We start from the raw sequence: 19,850 nt of genomic DNA, 5'->3' as shown, positions 1-19,850 counted from the left end.
GATCAGCTGCCTCCTGCACACTCCCCACTGGGGATGTGCCCGCAACCAAGGTATATGCCCTTGACTGGAATCGAACCTGGGACCCTTGAGTCCGCAGGCCGATGCTCTATCCACTGAGCCAAACCGGTTAGTGCAATTAATTTTCTTTTAACGTGCACTAATTTCGTGCACCGGGTTACTAGTATTTACATAATATCTTTTATTAAATTTTGAAAAGTTTAGCTCTTTGCTGTTAGGAGATTCAAATTAAAGTTTTTTTTTCCCCAGTAATAATAGTTTTTGTAAAAAATGTTAGGCATAAAAAAAAAATGTTAGGCATATATACAGAGGGAGTCTTTAAGACCTGAATTAGTTGACATCGGTGTAAGTTCAAGTAATTGCAAATGTGTGTAAAGATAAAACCTAACAAAGCTTGTTACGGGAATGGCTTTCATTGCAAAATGCTGTCTTCATGTTAATATCCTTTAGCTACTTTTTTGAAGACTAGATATTATAAACATTTCTGTGTTTAAAAATTGTTTTGAAATTCAATACTATTCCAGATCTTTGAGTATTGGTTTAAAAAGCTGAATTGTTTCTCAAATTTTAACCTAGCTTTTTTAGTATGAGTGACATTTTTGAGGAAGGAGCTACCTCAGGTATTAATATCCATTTAAAGATTTTTTTTTCTCTTTAGATAAATGATGGCATTTCCCAATATTTTCAATATCTTCCCTGATTGTTTAAATATATATATATATTTTATTTCAGAGAGGAAGGGAAAGGGAGTGAGAGATAGAAACATCAATGATGAGAATCATTGATTGGCTGCCTCCTACATACCCCACACTGAGGATCCAGCCCACAATCTGGGCATGTGCCCTGACTGGGAATTGAACTGGTTTGTAGGTTGATGCTCAACCACTAAGCCATGCCAGCTGGGAACGGTGGAACTACTGGTCACTATGACACGTACTGACTGGCAAGGGGCAGACACTCAATGCAGGAGCTGCCCCCTAGTGGTCAGTGCAGTCCCACATGGGGAGTGCTGCTCAGCCAGAAGCCCTGAGCCAGGCTCACGGCTGGCGAGCACAGCGGCAATGGTGGGAGCCTCTCCCACCTCCATGACAGTGCTAAGGATGTCCGGACTGCTGGTCGGGGAGCGGGCCTAAGCCAGCAGTTAGACATCCCCTGAGGGCTCCTGGACTGCGAGAGGGCGCAGGCCAGACTGATGGACCATACCCCCCTAGAGCATGAATTTTGTGCACTGGGCCTCTAATACTATATAAAATTACCAAGTTTGTAAAGTGTTTCTTTGAAGAATGAAGTTTTTCTTTGTATCAAAGACCCTGTGACTAGGCCAAATTCTATATTTTTCTTTGTAGTACTTGTTTTGGTTGCAAGTTTACATTTGTCTTTTGATTGTTTGATTAGTGTCTGTCTTTCCCATAGACTTTATATTTCATGATGGAAGATACTGTGTATTTTTTCCTTTGCCAGTGTATCCCTAGTTCCAAACCTTGGGCTTGATATGTAGTAGGTGCTCAATAAATACGTCGAATGAGTGAGTGAATGAAAAGAATTCTCTTAAGTGGTGAGTGTTCATTGATCCTTTAAAATAAAATTCATTTTTATAGAAATTAATTTATATAGTCTTTCTTAGAGTTACAGATATTACATAAATTAGTTGCCTATAATCTTGAATGGCACAGAATGGAATTTTTAAAGCAGTTACTATTCTAGAAATGCTTTATCAGCAGCTTGTAACCAAAATCACAAAACGATCCAACATTGCAAAATTTTATTACCCTTCTGGACAGTCTCCAGTTTACTGTGGGGTCACATATCAGTGACTCTGCTTCCTATTACTTTTTTCCTTTTATCTCTTATCTATATACTCTGATACATGAGCCATTCACATAAGCTCCCAAACCTCTAGTATAACTGAATGGGTAGTGTAGTAAGACTTTTATTGTATATACAAAGTGTTTATTGAAAGGAGCTGACCCCTGAGTATATGTATTATCTTTTATAGTTTTTATTTTTATTATAATTTATGTTTATTATTCCACAGTTATATCTCTTTATGGTAGCATTTTTTTTAATGTTAGATCACTATTTTCAGTAGACTTCTTAAAATAGTTTTTAAGTTTTATTCTTTGTACTGGTATTTTCCCCTCTTCTCTTAAAACAAATTGAGTTTATATATTTTTAAAAATTCTTGAGAAGACCAAGATGGCGGCATAGGAAAACACCGGAAATTGTGCCTCCGACAACAACTTCAAAAATACAACTGAAAGACAGAACGGTCATCATCCAGAACCACAGGAAGGCTGGCTGAGTGGAAATTCTACAACTAGAAGGAAAGAGAAGAGCACACAGACTCAGAGGAGCTACGAAAGTAAAGTGCAGAGGTACGGGCAGCTTGTAACCAAAATCACAAAACGATCCAACATTGCAAAATTTTATTACCCTTCTGGACAGTCTCCAGTTTACTGTGGGGTCACATATCAGTGACTCTGCTTCCTATTACTTTTTTCCTTTTATCTCTTATCTATATACTCTGATACATGAGCCATTCACATAAGCTCCCAAACCTCTAGTATAACTGAATGGGTAGTGTAGTAAGACTTTTATTGTATATACAAAGTGTTTATTGAAAGGAGCTGACCCCTGAGTATATGTATTATCTTTTATAGTTTTTATTTTTATTATAATTTATGTTTATTATTCCACAGTTATATCTCTTTATGGTAGCATTTTTTTTAATGTTAGATCACTATTTTCAGTAGACTTCTTAAAATAGTTTTTAAGTTTTATTCTTTGTACTGGTATTTTCCCCTCTTCTCTTAAAACAAATTGAGTTTATATATTTTAAAAAATTCTTTATTGTTGGGTGTATTACATGTCTCCTTTTCCCCCATTGACCTCTCCCAGCCCGCTCCTGCCCCCTAGCACAGGCCCTCACTCCCCTATTGTCTGTATCCATTGCTTTTTCTTATATGTATGCAATTTTTTTTATTATTCTTGTATAAAGGCCACACTGAAACTAGTGTTTTGTCTGTGGCTATACATCTGTTTATTTTCTTTATTTTATTCTGTTTATGTTTTTAATATTTTTTTTTGTTTAGACTTTATTGTTGCTTCACAATATTCACATTAACAGGCATTTTAGTTACTGTAAGAAGTGCAGTTTTGTGTGAAGCCCTTGTCATGTGCTAAGTTATCTTTTTCTCATCCTAGTTACTATGTCACTTTTGGTTTTGCTAACTTGCCACTGACTGCGTCTCTTTCTTCACTTTCTTGTGCATTCATTGCTAGGATTTTTCAAATCCCAGCAGCTCCTGCATCTCTTGTATTTGAGCTCACTATTTCTGCTTAAAAATAATTTGAGATTTTTTTAGAGCCAGGCAGACTAATAGAAGAAAACCACTTTTTATATGTCATAACATTTGATAAGAAGGAAGGTTGGAAATGTCACTATATAAACAGAAATGTTGGGAATTACAGAAATTTAGTTAAAAAATGTCAAAATAGCCCAAAACAGTCAACTGCAATTTTATAGCTGGTAACCCTAGCTACCATGGACTTAAAGGTGATTCACATTAATTACAGCATAACTTGGTGCATCAGAGTGTGCTAAATCAGGGAACTTGTCTGGGTATCATCAAGCAATAGAAGGAAAATCTGCTTCTAGATTAGCTAATCTTCCAACTGTTGTCATCTTTGGGTCTTATATATGTTGGTGTGACCTTCTACTTCCTGCTTCTTTGGATATGTATGTGGAAAGAATGTGAGACTTAGTATGAAAAAGGACTAATTGCAAATCCTTACTGCTTTTGTTGCTAGCTGCTTACTAGTAACTTTGGGCAGATAAATTTTGTTTATTTTTTATTTTCATCTACTTCATGCGAAGTATGATATATGAAGACTTTATGTCATACAGCTAGTAAGTGGCTAATTTGCTTATGATAGATAATATTTTACTGCACTAAAACATGCCTGGATGACCAAAAAGAGGGTGTGCAGGTTTCTTTTAATATCTATTAACTTTTGACTGTTTACAAAATTGTTTTGGCCATTATATAAACGTATGTTTTTGAGCACCAGCTGTACTGAGCAAGGGGAATATGGTATTTAGTTGGCGAGGCAGGATAGTAGCATAAGAAAGATAAACAATCACACAGGATAACATTTATTGTCAGATGCTGGAGGAGATTAGTAGAGGGAATGATTATGGAGAGCTGGTTTGGAGGCTGCCATGGATGAAGGGAATTTAGATAAGCAGAGAGGAGGCTGGGAATAGCCTTCTACTTCACTGTAAAATGGAGATAGTACTTGCCTTATAGGATTGCTATAAGGATTCAGTGAAATACAATATCTTTAAAGTATCTGTGCAGTGCTGCATGACACATAATGTAATTGCTATTTTTGTTACTCTTCTAGACTGAATATAGTGTGGTTCCTTCTGTCATCTTTAAAATCGTTCCTTCCCAGATGCCTGACTTTCCCTTTAACTAGGAGATAACACATAGTTTTCATCTTAAATAACAGCTGGTTACCTGAAACATAATGTTTAAAAAATTCTGAGTCCATACTTGGCTTAAGCAGGAAAGAATATGATCAATTAGTGATGTGAAGTCAGGTGTAAGGTGGGCTGGAGGCCAGGAATGGTGGTGTATGAGTTGTTGGAATAACAGTATGTAAAGCAAGTATTTATCATCAGTACCTAAAGTCCCATTATTGCCTATTTTTTTTTCTGGCCTTCCTTTCACTTCTTTACTCTACAATAGAAACTGGTAAGTATTCAGAAGTAGGGTGCCAAATTTGTCTCTATACTTCTGGTTACTCAGTAAATATTTTTTGAATGATTAAATGAAGAAAATGTTAGCCTCAGAGTAGATAAGATTCTGAGATATGATCCCAACATTTAAAAATACTTCTATCCTCTAAAGCTTAAGTTCTCAATGTGGTTTACTTTTATCAGGTTATTTTCCTAATGGAAACCACCCACGTGAGACAACGAGAATCTTGATTAAGGAAGAGATGGGCTGGAACAGAAAGGGTCAGTTTTTATTAGGAAAGAGGTTGGATTTTAAGAAATGTGTGTCTGAATGGCTTTCAGCTTTGAGAAGGGTGGGTGCCAGGAATGGGGTAATAGAGTTTCAGGCTGGTACAAAAAGGGGAAAGTATGGTGAAGATAAAAGACATTTTAATACAGGGGTGGGCAAACTTTTTGACTCGAGGGCCACAATGGGTTCTTAAACTGGACCGAAGGGCCGGAACAAAAGCATGGATGGAGTGTTTGTGTGAACTAATATAAATTCAAAGTAAACATCATTACATAAAAGGGTACGGTCTTTTTTTTTTTTTTTTTTTTTTATTCATTTCAAGCGGGCCGTAGTTTGCCCACGGCTGTTTTAATATTAACAGTGGTAGGTGTATACTGTACTTGTAAAAACACTAGAAAATTTTCTTCATAGTCTTACTTTCTGCTCCATTCTCTAATATTCTACATGCCCTACTTTCCACTCCTAGAAACAGTATTATAATATTGCCTTTGACTGTCCAGGTTGGCACTTGAGTTTTGACCTTTCTCATTCCCCCATCTTTACTCACCTTCCCGGTACTCACCTTTAATCACCTTCTTTTATTCTACTTCCCTTTGCTTATTTTCTTTTATTTTAGGAACACAGATGGGTATTCTAAACCTTTTCAGGGTATATTAATAGGTGGAACTACATTATCATACCGTCACTTGACATTCTTCTGAAGGAACAATAGTGGATGCAACTCTTTTCTTGCACCTAATTTTCCATAAGAAAGGGTCTTGGCTTCAGAAAGAAAGGAAGGAGTAGGAAAATGGATGGTGAGAAAGTGATATTACAAAATTTTCACTGGCTGTCCTTTCCTATGTTTTTCGTTGTTGTTAATCCTCACCCGAGAATATTTTTTCCATTGATTTTTAGAGCGAATGGAAGAGAGAGGTAGAGTCAGAGAGAAATATTGATGTGAGAGAGACAGATTGATTGGTTGCCCCCACCAGGGATTGAACCTGCAACCAAAGTATGTGCCCTTGACTGGAATCAAACCCTCAATCCTTCAGTCTGTGGGCTGATGCTCAACCACGGAATCAAACTGCTAAGGCTGTCCTTTCCTGCTTTATAAAAGTTCTTTACCTTTGAGTAATGTGGATAAAGGTTTGGTTTTTATAAAACTGTTTTGTTTATTAATTTACTCTGTTTAAATAATCCTTAAAATTCATGAAGTGAGATTGCATATTCTTGGCTACATTATCTTCATTTTTAAAAATGGACTTAATGTCTCTAGTTATATGATTTTAATTTATAATTTTTAAAAATATGTATTTCTGAACCTTGATGTTCAACTATATTTAAAACTCTTCTTTTCGTTTTGGAGCCAGGGAATAGAGTAGAAGGTACAGAGATGCTTCAGGCTTACTGGGAATACCAAGTAAATGGAAATGTCCACTACTTAACAATGGGATCACTACAGAAAGATCTGATTCTAGATCAGAGTTATCTTTGATGTCAACTTGAAAGCAGCCTTTCATATGCCTATTTCCTTTTTATTTAGCTTTTCAGTTTGACATGGTCACAGTACCTATTCTATATTTAACGAATTCTATTTATAATTACCAGTATATATAGGTTAGGGCCGTGGTAGGCAAACTGCGGCTCGCGAGCCACATGCGGCTCTTTGGCCCCTTGAGTGTGGCTCTTCCTAAGCCTTAGGAGTACCCTAATTAAGTTAATAACAATGTACCTACCTATATAGTTTAAGTTTAAAAATTTGGCTCTCAAAAGAAATGTCATTCGTTGTACTGTTGATATTTGACTCTGTTGACTAATGAGTTTGCCGACCACTGGGTTAGGGCAAAAGTAGGTTTATAGTTATTTGTAAGAAAAATAATACAATCATGAATAAATATTAATACAAGAATAAACTCTGTGTTGTGCATACTCACAACTACTTTTGCCTCACCCAGTATGCTAAGGGTTATATCTGAGCTCTCCATTCTATTCCATTGGTCTATTTGTCTGCCTTGATGCCAGTACCACACTGTTTTGATTACTGTAGTTTTATTGTAAGTTTTAACTCAGAAAGTGTGAGTCCTCTACCTTTGTTCTTTTTCCAAAATTGACTTGCCTATTTGGAATCCCTTGATTTTCCATATGAATTTCAGGATGGAATTTTTCTATTTCTATAAAAAATGTTATTGGGATTTTGAAAGAGGTTGCATTGAATATGTATGCTTTGGGTAGTATTGACATCTTAACAATATTAAGTATTCCATTTAGTGAACATGATACATGTTTCCTTTTATTATGTCTTTTTTGTTTCAATAATGTTTTGTAGTTTTCATTGTACATTTTAAAGAGTTTTCACTTCTTTGGTTATGTTAATTCTTTAGCATTTGATTTTTTGGTGCTCTTATAAATAGAATTGTTTTCATAGTTTCCATTTCAGATTGTTCATTATTAGTGCATAGAAATGTAACTGATTTTTGTATGTTGACTTTGTATCCTGCTACTTTGCTGAATTCATTTATCAGCTTTAATTGTGTTTTTTGTGTGTGTGTGTAACATTCAGGGTTTTCTATGTGTAAGACTAGAAGCCCGGTGCACGAAATTCATTCACGGGTGTGGTCCCTAGGCCTGGCTGGCAATTGAAGCGCAAGCATCATGTGTGGAAGGGCAGGTTCCAGCTGACCTCAGGGCTCTGGGCAGCACCTGGGCCCTCAGGACCCCGCGTGCCCCTCTCCGCCTGAGTCATCGTGCCTGAGTCCCCATGTGGAGATTCGGTGAGCGTGGCTGGACGCCACGGGCCGGGGCACAGCGTGGGCTTCTGGGCCACCCAGTGGTGCCGCACGGAAGCTGGGTGGGCAGCACACTCTCTTCCAACTGGCCTTGCAGACCAGCTGCTGCGCGAACCCATGGGGAGCTTGACCAGCCCCTGCAGTTCCGGTGGCTGTGGCTTGGTTCACCCGGAAGATGCCGTGTGGGTGCAGGGTGGGCTTCTTGTGGGTTTGTGGCACCTGAGTGCGGGTGCTTCCCCAGCACATGAGCCCTGGCATCTTGGGGGAGGGTAACGGGGAGTGAGAGCAAGCTTGGTGGACACCCTGCATTCTCACCACACCTCCATCCCTGTCACCCCCATCCCCAGGTAGCTGACGAGAGGTTGCAGTGCGTTGCCGACGCCCGCCATATTCTGTGCCGGCCCTTGGTGGTCAGCACACGTCATAGCAAGCTGTCGAACGACCGCCCAAGGGGACAGTTTGCATATTAGGCTTTTATTATATAGGACTAGAGGCCTGGTGCACAAATTCGTGTACGGGTGGGGTCTCTTGGCCTGGCCAGTGATCAGGCCGATCGGGGCTGCAGGAGGTTGGCTGAAGGGAGGGGCCATGGGAGTTTGGCCAGTGGGGGTGGGGGTAGAGAGGGACTGCGGGAGGTTGGCTGGCCATGGGAGCTTGGCTGAAGGAGCGCACTGACCACCAGGGGGCAGCTCCTGTGTTGAGTGTCTGCCCCCTGGTGGTCAGTGTGCATCATAGCTTATATACATGGATTATATCATCTATGAACAGAGAGAACTTGACTTTTTCCTTTTCAACTTGGATCCCACTTATTTATTTTTCTTTCCTAATTTATCTGGCTATAACTTTCAATATTATGTTGACCAGAAGTGACCAAAGGGGATATCCTTTTCTTTTCCTTGTTCTTAAAGTGTGATGCTTACTGTGAATTTTTTATTTATGGCTTTTAAGGTACAAAATAAAGTTTTAAGGTACAAAATAAAGTTTATGGCTTTTAAGGTACAAAATAAAGTTTTCCTACTTTTTGGTGTTTGTATACTTTTCAAATTCTCCAAGTAAAGAAAAAATAAATAATAGGGCCCTAACCAGTTTGGCTCAGTGGATAGAGCATCGGCCTGTGGACTCAAGGGTCCCAGGTTTGATTCCGGTCAAGATGTACCTTGTTGGTTGCAGGCTCCTCCCAGGCCTGGGCCCTAGTTGGGGCTTGTGCAGTTGTTTCTCTCTCATCGATGTTTCTAACTCTCTATCCCTCTCCCTTCCTCTCTGTAAAAAATCAGTAAAATATAAAAAAAAAAAGAAATAGGGAGAACTGATTAGATGAGTTTGTGTGTGCACATGTGTGTAAGCATCCTAGATAAGCATATATATGTAATCTATATATGTGAACCAAATTGGTGGACAACATTATTTATTGAGGCTATTTTTTAAAGCATATGTATGTAACCTATGTATCTATATATGTGAACAAAATTGGTGGACAACATTGAGGTATTTTTAAAAGCATATTTGAAAATGCTAGATGAATTGTTCTCAATAAAACAATATCTCAACCATTTTTAGAAGTTACATCTATTCGAAATATTAGTTTTATGCTTGACAAATGTTTAAACTGTTGTAAATTGAGATGAATTAGTTGGAGGTTAAAAGAGCAGGAGTATGAGTAGTCTATTTGTATTTTAATTTGGCACTCTTTGATGAGAACAAATCATTATGTTTATATATGACTCTTCTCAAAGAGATTTTTTTTTTTTTTAATTTCAGACAACCTAATGAAGCCTCTTTTGAATTATGGTATTGCTTGGTGAGCATATCTTTTTTACTTTACACTTCTTTTCAGAATACTGTTGATTAACTTATGTAAATTAGATGTCTTTTTGATTTACTGTTGTAGTATGTCCATGGGCTTCCTGGTTGAAGAGACTGCACCAGTTGTTTGGAGAGGCCTTATGGTAATGTCAGCCATTGAAAAACTGTTGAGGCAGGTAAGAAACTTGCATTGAGTATCATTTTATCATTGGCACACTGTGGTTAATGCAGCTGCTTATTGGAGAGCTGTTAAAATTTGCACTTAGGTTTCAGATGTTTTGGAAAAGAATCCAGTTGATAAACTGAATGTATAATGAGTTATGTGGCGCCAAAATCAAATTTCACTGTTATGTGATTTAATCTTCCCCATTATTTATGAGTACTAAAAATCCAGTGTCTTATTTTATATTGTTCTGTTGCTCTGTTGAGGCTGCAGTAAGATGGGGAAATCTATTTTATAAGTAATCTGCCTTCTTCAGATTTATGGTTAATCTCATTGTGGCCAATATGAGTTATAAGGGCAGTGCAGAAATTACTCAGATGTAGAAAAAATTATAGAAGCTATAGTGCTTCAGAATAAAATAAAATTTTGTTTTACCTTGAGTACATACGGCTATATATTTGTGTATATAATATCTGCCCAATCAACTTCAATTAATTCTTAAGGAAGAGAACCGTTGATTGGATTATCTAAAATATCAGAAGGGCTATATGTTATTTATAGGAATAAATTTTATTTTTTTTCTTAGTAGCTGTGAATTTATTAATTATATTCTAGGAAAATGTAATTAGTAATTTGGATTTTCTCCACCTATTTATAGTAGTTACTTCATATTCAGATTTTACTTTGGGTCAGGTACTATGCTATAGGTTAACAATTCTAATCATAGATATTCCTATGTATGTATTCATAATACACACACACATATAATTATTTCCAGTTGTGAATCAAGTAGATGAAATATGTCTTGAATTCTGAAACTCTTCTTTTTTCATTGTAACATTATGTCTTTCTTCTGCTGCTTGAGTCTGATAAATGTACTCTTCTGTCTCTGGACTCAGTGTCATCCTATTCCTAGTACATTTATTTAAGTCTCTTGGCTGCATCTCTTCCTCTTTTACATTCAGTTTCCAAAATAGGTTATTTCAGTTTTACTCTCAAGAACACCCTTTCTCTGCCAATTCCTTGTTGACCTTGTACTTGATTTGTGTGGGTAACAGCCCCTCTTTCTCTCTCTTTTTTTTTTTTTTAAAGAAAATTCTAAGCAAATCTCAGTTTAGTTTATAATAAAAGTTAGAGTCAATAGAAAGTTGGAAACACCAAAAGGAAACATCTTATTTTGTTGTGAGAATGTTTTAAATATGAATTTTCCCCTTCTATATTAGTGTTATAATTCCCAACAGGAAATGATTAAGAATTCCTCCCAAACCTTTATGAATGGCCACCGACGGTAGAAATACTTCAGCTTTCCACAGTGTCCATAGACTTATTAGAGAGTCAAGTCAGTGATAAGAGATACAGGGATACAATTTTTAAAAAAAGCCCTGGCCGGGTGTCTCAGTTGGTTGGAGCAACGTCCTTTACACCAAAAAGTTGTAGGTTTGATTCCCAGTCAGGGCACATACCCAGGTTGTGGGTTTGATCTCCGGTTGGGGTGTGTATGGGAGGCAACAGATTGATGTTGCTCTCTCAAAATCAATGAAAGACATATCCTCAGGTGAGGATTAAAAAATAAAAAAAGAGATGCAGATGCAGGCTAAGCTTCCAGCTCAGGGATGTAGCATCCCCATATTTATACCCATAGCCTGTCCCCAGCCAGATGTGCATGAGTTCTCTCTTTTCTACCTCTGTGTGTCCTTTTTAAAATCACAGGGATCCTTTTAAATCTCTAATTCCAACAGGTGACAAAAGCATCTTTGCTGGTGAGCCCTTGAGGGTGGAAGAGAAAGCATGTGTGCATGTGCCCTCAGGAGAGGGGCAAAGGGAGTTTCCGCAGAATTAGTGAGATTGAACCTGATAGTACAGCAAGCTCTTTCTCCTGGAACCGGCACCTTTCCTCTCCCCATTTTGTTCTCCCCAGGCTAGTCACCTTTACCTTTCTCTCTCCTAAGCTCCGAGGGCTCTTCTTTGCCTCTAACTTTCTAAATAAACTTTCTCTTATTTAAAAAAACTCTGATAGTACAAATTAATTAGGCGACAAAAAGGTTGTGCCTGAAGTTCAAACTTATATTTAGTACCTGCTTTTATAAATGAAGAAAATGTTTTGAGAAAAGAGGTGAAAGGATCAGAAGTCTGCAGGAACCAGAGTATATTATTATTATTGTTATTGTTGTTATTATTATTTTGTGGAGTGTTGAGTAAGAGAGGAGGGGCAGGATCCCAATTCCAATCAATGTCCTGCCATAACCCAACCTCTTTTATCTACTGCTGAATACTGTCAGAAAGTATAGAATAATTGTGTTAATTGCCAGCATTATATAATTTTTTTCTTTTTGCTGTTCTGATTGGGTATTTTTTATTACATTGTCTTCCAAATAGCTGATTCACTCCTCTGCTTTATCGAGCCTACTGTTTAGTACTTCCAGTGTATTATTTATTTCAGATATGACATTCTTAATTTCTGACTGGTCCTTTTTTTATGTTTTCTATGTCATTTTTCATGCTGTTGAGCATCCTTGTAATAATTACTCTGAACTCTATATCTGATAAATTACTTACCTCTATTTCATTTAGCTCTCTGGAGAATTTCATTATTCTTTCATTTGGTGCCTGTTTCTTTGTTTCCCGATTTTGGCTGCCTCTTCGTGTGTGTTTCTATGTATCAGGTAGAAATGCCATGACTTCCTGTCTGTTACAGTGGCCCTATGTAGTAGGTGACCTGTGGTCTGTTCATGTGTGGGATTGACCCTTAGTTTGGCTGACAGGCTCAACCCCCAACATAGTGTGCAGGCTGCTGTGCAAGTGCTGATCACACAAAGTAGAATTCGCCTCAGCACAGTTTGGTGCCTGCTGAGATCTCCCTATGGATATGCTGCTTATGAAGCTTACTGGATCCTGCTCTTTTGTTGTGTGGAACTGGACACTGGGTGTATTGGTTCTGGGCCTCTTTGGAGGGACTGTGGTACAGACAGATGTCAGACTCTGTGACAGGTCCTGGGCAACCTGTGTGGAGCTATCAGCGATTCATAGTTTGTAGCTCCCTCTGCTGGGCCTGCATGCATGTGGAAAGAAGCTGTGCACCAAGATCTGTTTTTACTAGCACCAGGCCCAGGGGCAGGTCAAAGTACCCAGAGATCAGCCTTCGCCTACAGGCTGTCTGTTAGGTGCAGTCACTAAAGAGCCTTGGGCTGTACTCCTCAGTAGGGCATAAGCTCTACATGGTGAGATGAGAGGGATTCCAATGGGTGGTGGGGCTATTGCTTTCCCCCAGGCTGATGCTGCATGAGGTGATGCTCTGCCTGAGAAAGATGGCTTCTGTAGTTTGGAGGAATGACTCAGCACAGGAATCCTCTCAGCTATCTCCCCAGAGCCATCAACCCCACATAACTCTAGTGTGCTCTGCCCTTCCTCTGCCGGAGCCCAGGGTGAGTGGCTGTGAAGGAAATTTTGTGCATTGGCCCTTTAAGAGGATGTCTGTGTTTCTAGCCATCTCTTCTTGGCAGACAGAAACCCTTTGCTTTTTACAGCAGTATATTTTGTGCACCTTTCCTGGTTCTGGTGGTTTGGGCTAGGGATCTCGGCTTGGGGTTTAGACCCCACACTTCTCAGGGGGACCACTCCCCACAGCTGAGATATCCCTCCAAAACTTCAGCTGCTGCCCGTGAGTGCCTGGCCAGCCCTCTTGTGCCTCCGTACCTACTACCAGTCTTGTTGTGGCCTCCTCTATAAGTCCTTGGTTATAAGGCTTCTCCCCGCCTAGTTTTCAGTTAGTTATTTAGGATGATGTTTCTATACTTTAGTTGTAATTCCAGTTTGGTCCTGGGAAGAGTTGAAGGTAGCTTCTACCATCTTGGATCACCACAAATTTCTGTATTCATAAAAATTATCTGTGGAGTTAGTTGAAAATTCAGATTTATTCTCCATGTTCTATTCTCCCATTTAAAGATTTTTCTTCAGTATGTCCAAGGGAGGGCCAAGGAGTTCTTACTTTATTAATAGATTATCCCAGGTCACAATAACTAATGCTGGTGGCTCTGAAATCAGGTTTGGGCCTCTGATGGTCCAGAGGCAGTGCTTTTTAACTGCTTTCAGAGGAATAATAATAATAATAAAAGAGATGAAGATATGAATGATAGGATGCCTGTGTAGCAGCAAGGGCCCAATGGATGCTAAATATCAGAATTTTTAGTTTTGCCAACTCTTTAGCTACTCTATGACACTTAAATTTGACATGGGCAAAACTGTGGTTGGATTCAGGATTGGCATGGCAGAATGTCTAAAGGAGAAAAATATCTAGGGCACTAATTAGGGAAACACTGAAGTCAAGGCCTGATTGTCAGGAAGACATGTTAGGAGGTATCAGGAGACTGGGTAAAATTGGAGGATCCAAATAATTGAAAATCACCTGTGGCCCTTACCGGTTTATTCCCAGTGATAGAGCGTCAGCCTGTGGACTCAAGGGTCCCAGATTCGATTCCGGTCAAGGGCATGTACCTTGGTTGCGGGCACATCCCCAGTAGGGAGTGTGCAGGAGGCAGCTGATCGATGTTTCTCTCTCATCGATGTTTCTAACTCTCTATCTCTCTCCCTTCCTCTCTGTAAAAAAAGCAATAAAATATATTTTTAAAAAATCATATAAAAAAAAAGAAAATCACTTGTGATGTAGAAGTGATTGAGTAGCTGAGAGAGGTATGGATGTGAAAAGTCATATATAAATTGGTTTTGTTTAGAGAAGGAGGGGTATTAGAAAGGTTAGGCATTTTTTTTATGGATGAAATTTGGAAATGATGTATTACTGAGGAAAAGCAGTTTCTATTAAAGTGAGAAAAATGTCAAGGATCAAGGTACCTCACAGTAGGGTGGTAATAAGGTTGCCAGATAAAATGCGGGATATATGTAGTTAAGTTTGAGTATCAGATACACAATGAATACTTTTTCACAGTATGGGTATGTTCCAATTGCTCACACTAAAAATTATTTGTTGTGTATATGATATTTAAACTGATCTAAGTGAGGTTCCTCTACTTTTATTTGATAAATCTGGCAACCCTAGGCAGAAGTGATGTTTCATAAAACACAAAGGAAGGTGGGTAAGATTAGGTTGGGAGAAGGTAAGCATGGTGATGGAGTAGAACTGAGTTGTTTGAGATTAAAAGTATGAAGTAATATCAAGGGAACATAATTTAGTTAAGAGTGGCAGGTTTGAGTAACTGAAATTAGGTGAGCAGTAGAGTAAGAGGTGGGGCAAAGGATTTCATTAAGGTGGGGGAGCCCTACCAGGATTATTCTTTGTAATTTGGTGAAGGACAGTGGTTTGTCGCCTTCTTTTTACCAACAGCATCTTCTGAAAGTGACCTGTTTTTCTGGACACAGAAGCAGTAGTATAGGGAGTCTCTGCTTCAACTTGCCAATGTCTCGTCATTTATCTGCATAATTTCACCCCACCTCCTTCCAACTTTATCTGCTGAAAGGAAGGGAAGAGACTGATGAATAAATATGATTATGTTCATTAAAGTATTTTGTGATGCATTATGAGAAAGCAAGCTAGGCCATAGAAAGCAGTTAAACTTTATGATCAATTAGGAAAACTAGACAGATAAAAGCTGCCATGTCATTTTGAGTACTAGATTTGTCAGTGTGTTCCTTTTTTTTTTTCTTTTTAAAAAAATATATTTTATTGATTTTTTACAGAGAGGAAGGGAGAGAGATAGAGAGTTAGAAACACCAATGAGAGAGAAACATCGATCAGCTGCCTCCTGCACACCTCCTACTGGGGCTGTGCCCACAACCAAGGTACATGCCCTTGACCAGAATCGAACCTGGGACCTTTCAGTCCGCAGGCCGACGCTCTATCCACTGAGCCAAACCGGTTAGGGCAGTATGTGTTCCTTTTTATTCTCCTGATTTTGAAACACTTTTCTCTTATTTTCGATTTTGACTCTAAATAACTAAAGGCATAAATATCTAGTACTTTTCATTCAATGAATAACTAATAGTTTAAAATTTTTCTGTTATTAAGATTCCTGAGTACTACTTATTTTTTCTAAATTGTGCTCAACATAGATATACTTAACTCAAATGTGGAAGTCTTGTCTTAGAAACTTTGAGTTTGAAAATGTGGGATACAGGAAATATAAGTGTAGTTATTAGAAAAGGACGTACAGAAAGGAAAACTTCAAAGGCTAGTCTGGTGTCAGCACCTGCTGTGGTCACAGTGTAAGCCCTGGAGACCGGGGATTTTGGCAGCAGTTTCAGTGCTTTTAGTTCAATCTCCAGTAACCCCAAATGTGAAGCAGATGCCAGTTTTCTTCTCTAGGGTTTTGATAATGGCATATAATGAGTTGGTTGTTTCCTAGCAACTAAAGAAGCAGTTTCACTTTAGCTGATCCTGCAATAGGAATGAGACATTTTCCCTTGATATTTGGTATTAGTGATTTCCCTGACAATGGAATTTCAGTTCTGAATAAGGAAAGTTCTCAGCCTTTGGTTTCCTAAAGAATCTTGCTTTTGAGTGTGGGCTAAGCTCTGCTTAATCCTGTATAAAATGAAAAAAAAAAAAAAATAAGAACTCCCTAAGCGTCCCCATGGGAAGAGCCAAAGGAAGTTGGATACATCATTTCTCAAATGGCAAGTGATTATACCAGAAGTTATTATAGGTGTATTTTTCCCAGTGCTTAACAGCATAATTAACAACCAAATTCTTTCCTGTATTTAATGTTTAAAGTAACAGAGGTTTAGTAAATGTTAATAGTTCATGCCAATCCCTTCTGGTCTGAAATGTTTCTATTGAGAAATCAGCTGACAGTTTTATGGACCTCCATTGAACATAAAACTACTGGTCTTTCTCTTGCTGCTTTTATGATTCTGTTTGTCTTTAACCTTTGCCATTTTAATTATGATGTGTCTTGGTGTGGCACTCTTTGGATTCATCTTGTTTGGAACTCAGTGCAATTCATGGACTTGGGTGTCTTTTTTCTTTACTAGGTGAGGGAAGTTTTTAGTCATGATTTCTTCATCTAAATTCTCAATTTCTTGCTCTCTCATTTCCTTCTTGTACCCCTATGATGTGGATATTGTTAAGTTTCATGTTGTGTCATAGTCCCTTATACTATTCTCATTTTTATGACACTTTCCCCCCCTTTTTGATTACCTGATTCTGTGTTTTCTGATACCTTATCTTCCAAAATGCTGATTCAGTCCTCTGCTTCATCCAACCTACTATTCATTCTTTCTAGTGTATTATTCATTTCAGATATCATATTCTTTATTTTTGACTGGTTCTCTTTCATGATTTCTACTAGAGGCCCAGTGCACAAATTTCGTGCACTGGGGGAGAGGGGGGGTGCGGTCCTTCAGCCCAACCTGTGCCCTCTCGCAGTCCGGGAGCCCTTGGGGGATGTCCGACTGAGCTGGCAGTCACACATCCTTAGCGCTGCTGCTGCTGCAGAGACAGGAGAGGCTCCCGCCACTGCTGCTGCGCTCACCAGCCATGAGCCTGGCTGAGCGGTGCTCCTCGTATGGGAGCACACTGACCACCAGGGGACAGCTCCTGTGTTGAGCATCTGCCCCCTGGTGGTCAGTGCGCATTATAGTGACCGGTTATTGTCGGGGTCCAACTCCAGCAGGTCCAGGGGTTCCCAAAGGTGTGGATGGAGACAGCGTTCAGTTGATCAGCAGCCTAGCCAGGTTCTCTCTTTATTGTCCTGTTACATCTATTTTTATACCATTTGATTTTAATCCTATCCATTCTATTCCAAAGGTTAGGGCGTTTGTTATCTCCATTCCAAGGTCACTACTCTACTGTTCTGTTAAGCTACAAGGAAGTAACTGAAGGAGATTATCCTAAGTAAAGATTTTGTAGCTTAAGCATGATTGTTCATAGTTAAGGTGATTAGCTACCCGCCTGGCACTTAGTTAAGGGGTTTTACTGATTTATTCCCTTCCTTAGTCCTGTTAATCCCTAACTCTAGGGAAAAATCCCCACCTGGGGAAACAACCTTTCTCGGAGAGGGGACCTTGGTTAAAACACATAGCGCTAAGAAGGGGAGCAAACATATTAAGAACAGTATGCCATATATGCCAGGTCCCTTGAAACATGCTGTGCAGATGTTTCTTCCCTGCAGCGACTGTGTCAAGCAGCTAGGGTGGACCGGCTTCCGACAGGTTATTCCGCCGTTCGGTCTATTTGCATATTAGCCTTTTATTATATAGGATATCCTATTTTATGCTTGTTATCTCCTTGTTGAAGTTCTTACTAAGTTTTTTGAACTCTGTATCTGGTAAATTGCTTGTCTCCAATTCATTTAACTCTTTTTCTGGAGATTTCGTCTCTTTTTTCGAGGGCGGCATGGTTTTGGCTGCCTAACCCATTTTGTCTTTGTTTCTCTGTATTAGGTAGATCTGCTATGTCTCCTAGTCTTGGTAGGGTGGCCTTATATAGTTGGTGTCCTTTGGGACCCAGTAGCGTAGTCTCAATCCCCTGAGCTGCGTGCTCCTGGAATGTCCCTGGTGTGAGTTATGTAGCCCCTCCAGTTGTAATTGAGTCTTGCTTCTTTGGTGTGTGGGGTCACCCCTGCAGGCTGGCTGACGGTGAGAACTGACCCCGACCACAGTGTATAAGCTGCTGTGCAGGTGCTGACAACATGAAGTGAAATTTGCCTCAGCAGGGTCTGGTGCTTGCCATGATTTCCCTTTGAATATTCCACTTGTGAAGTTAATCGGATCCTGCTCTGATGTTGTTTGAAGCTGGCCACAGGGTGTGTTGGTTCTGGGGTTTCTCGGGAGGACTCTGGTGCAGGTCAGTTTCAGATGCTGTCTGTGACTGGCCATGGCAATCTGTTTGGAGCTACAAAGCAATCCATAGTTTGTGGTTGCCTCTGCTGGGCCTGGGTGTGCCTGTAAGGACCAAGCTGCACACCAAGGCCAGCTTCCACCAGTACCGAGCCCAGGTGCAGGTCAGCAAAAGGCCCAAGGCACCCTGAGATCCTCCTACACCTTCCTTTGCCTTCCTGTTGGGCTCAGTCACTGAAAGTGCCTCTGGAGGTACTCGAATTGCATAAGGTAGGTTCTCAGTGAGTCACCATGTAGGGATAAGTGGTGTTCACCAGATTGGTACATGTTCAAACTTGGTGCCAGTGGTGGGTCTGAGGCGACTCAGCAAAAGTCCCAGTGTAAATCAAGTCTAGCTGCCACCCTCTGGGAGCCTGCAGACCTTCCTATTGGGGTGAGGTCTCATGGAGTCATTAGGGTTAGGCCAGCAGAATTTACCATTCCAAACAGACCAAGATTTGGCTGTGTGAAGGATTAATTCTGTTTCAGTCTGGCGTGTGAGGGAAAAATGGCCCCCATCCTAGAGTAACACAACCCAGTTTGTCCCATATTCTGCCAGGACCTTCTGGGGAGCCCAAGCTGAGTTGGGCAGAGCTGCCGGGAGTCAGGAGGTTGGGGCTAGTGAATGTTCTATGTGGAGGAGGCACAGGTCAGCCTATGGAAAGGCGGGGTAAATGGCCCCAGCTCTGGAGCTGCACAACTCAGTCACTGATACCCCTGAGTCTGCTCAGACCTCTATACTCTGGTCCCAGGCAGCTGACTCCTCCATAGGGTGGGGCTAAAGGGAGCTCAGAAGGTGGGTCTATTGCTCTACCCCAGGCTGATGCCATAAGGAGGGAAGTGCTTCACCCAAGAAAGATGGTGTCTGCGGTGTGACTGGTTGGAACAAGAATTTGAGCACTGACCCTTGAAGAGGCCACCTGTGTCTCTTTTTGCTGGACAGAATCCCCACTGATTTTCACAGCCAGATGTTATGTTGACACCTCTTTCTGCCTCTGGTGCTCTGGGCTAGCGAGCCCGGTGTGTGGTCAAGAACCCATGCTTCTCAGGGGGATTTCTGCAGCTGAGATACCCTTCGGATTTTCTGCTCTTCCTGTCAGTCTCGATAAGACTTCTGTAAATCCTTGGTTATAACACTTCTGTTCACCTAGTCTCCCGTTGGTTATTCAGGTTAATTGCTCTATATTTTAGTTGCACAATAAAACCTCGATATAAGGGACTAATTCGGGTGAGGGGGTG

At 39.9% G+C, this 19,850-nt stretch overlaps 1 protein-coding gene across 2 annotated transcripts in view; it reads left to right on the top strand.

Moving 5' to 3' along the window:
* NUBPL (nucleotide binding protein-like) overlaps nt 1-19,850 on the top strand; it is a 237,723-nt gene that overhangs the window by 97,113 nt on the left and 120,760 nt on the right. For both annotated transcript variants that reach the window (XM_014528984.1, XM_014528985.1), the window contains exons 5-6: nt 9,578-9,617; nt 9,708-9,798. In XM_014528984.1, coding sequence (XP_014384470.1) covers nt 9,578-9,617; nt 9,708-9,798 — 131 coding nt within the window. The remainder of the gene's footprint in view (nt 1-9,577; nt 9,618-9,707; nt 9,799-19,850) is intronic.

Source organism: Myotis brandtii, unplaced genomic scaffold (assembly GCF_000412655.1).
Source record: "Myotis brandtii unplaced genomic scaffold, ASM41265v1 scaffold667, whole genome shotgun sequence".
NCBI lineage: Eukaryota > Metazoa > Chordata > Mammalia > Chiroptera > Vespertilionidae > Myotis > Myotis brandtii.
This window is presented reverse-complemented; position numbering and strand designations above follow the sequence as displayed.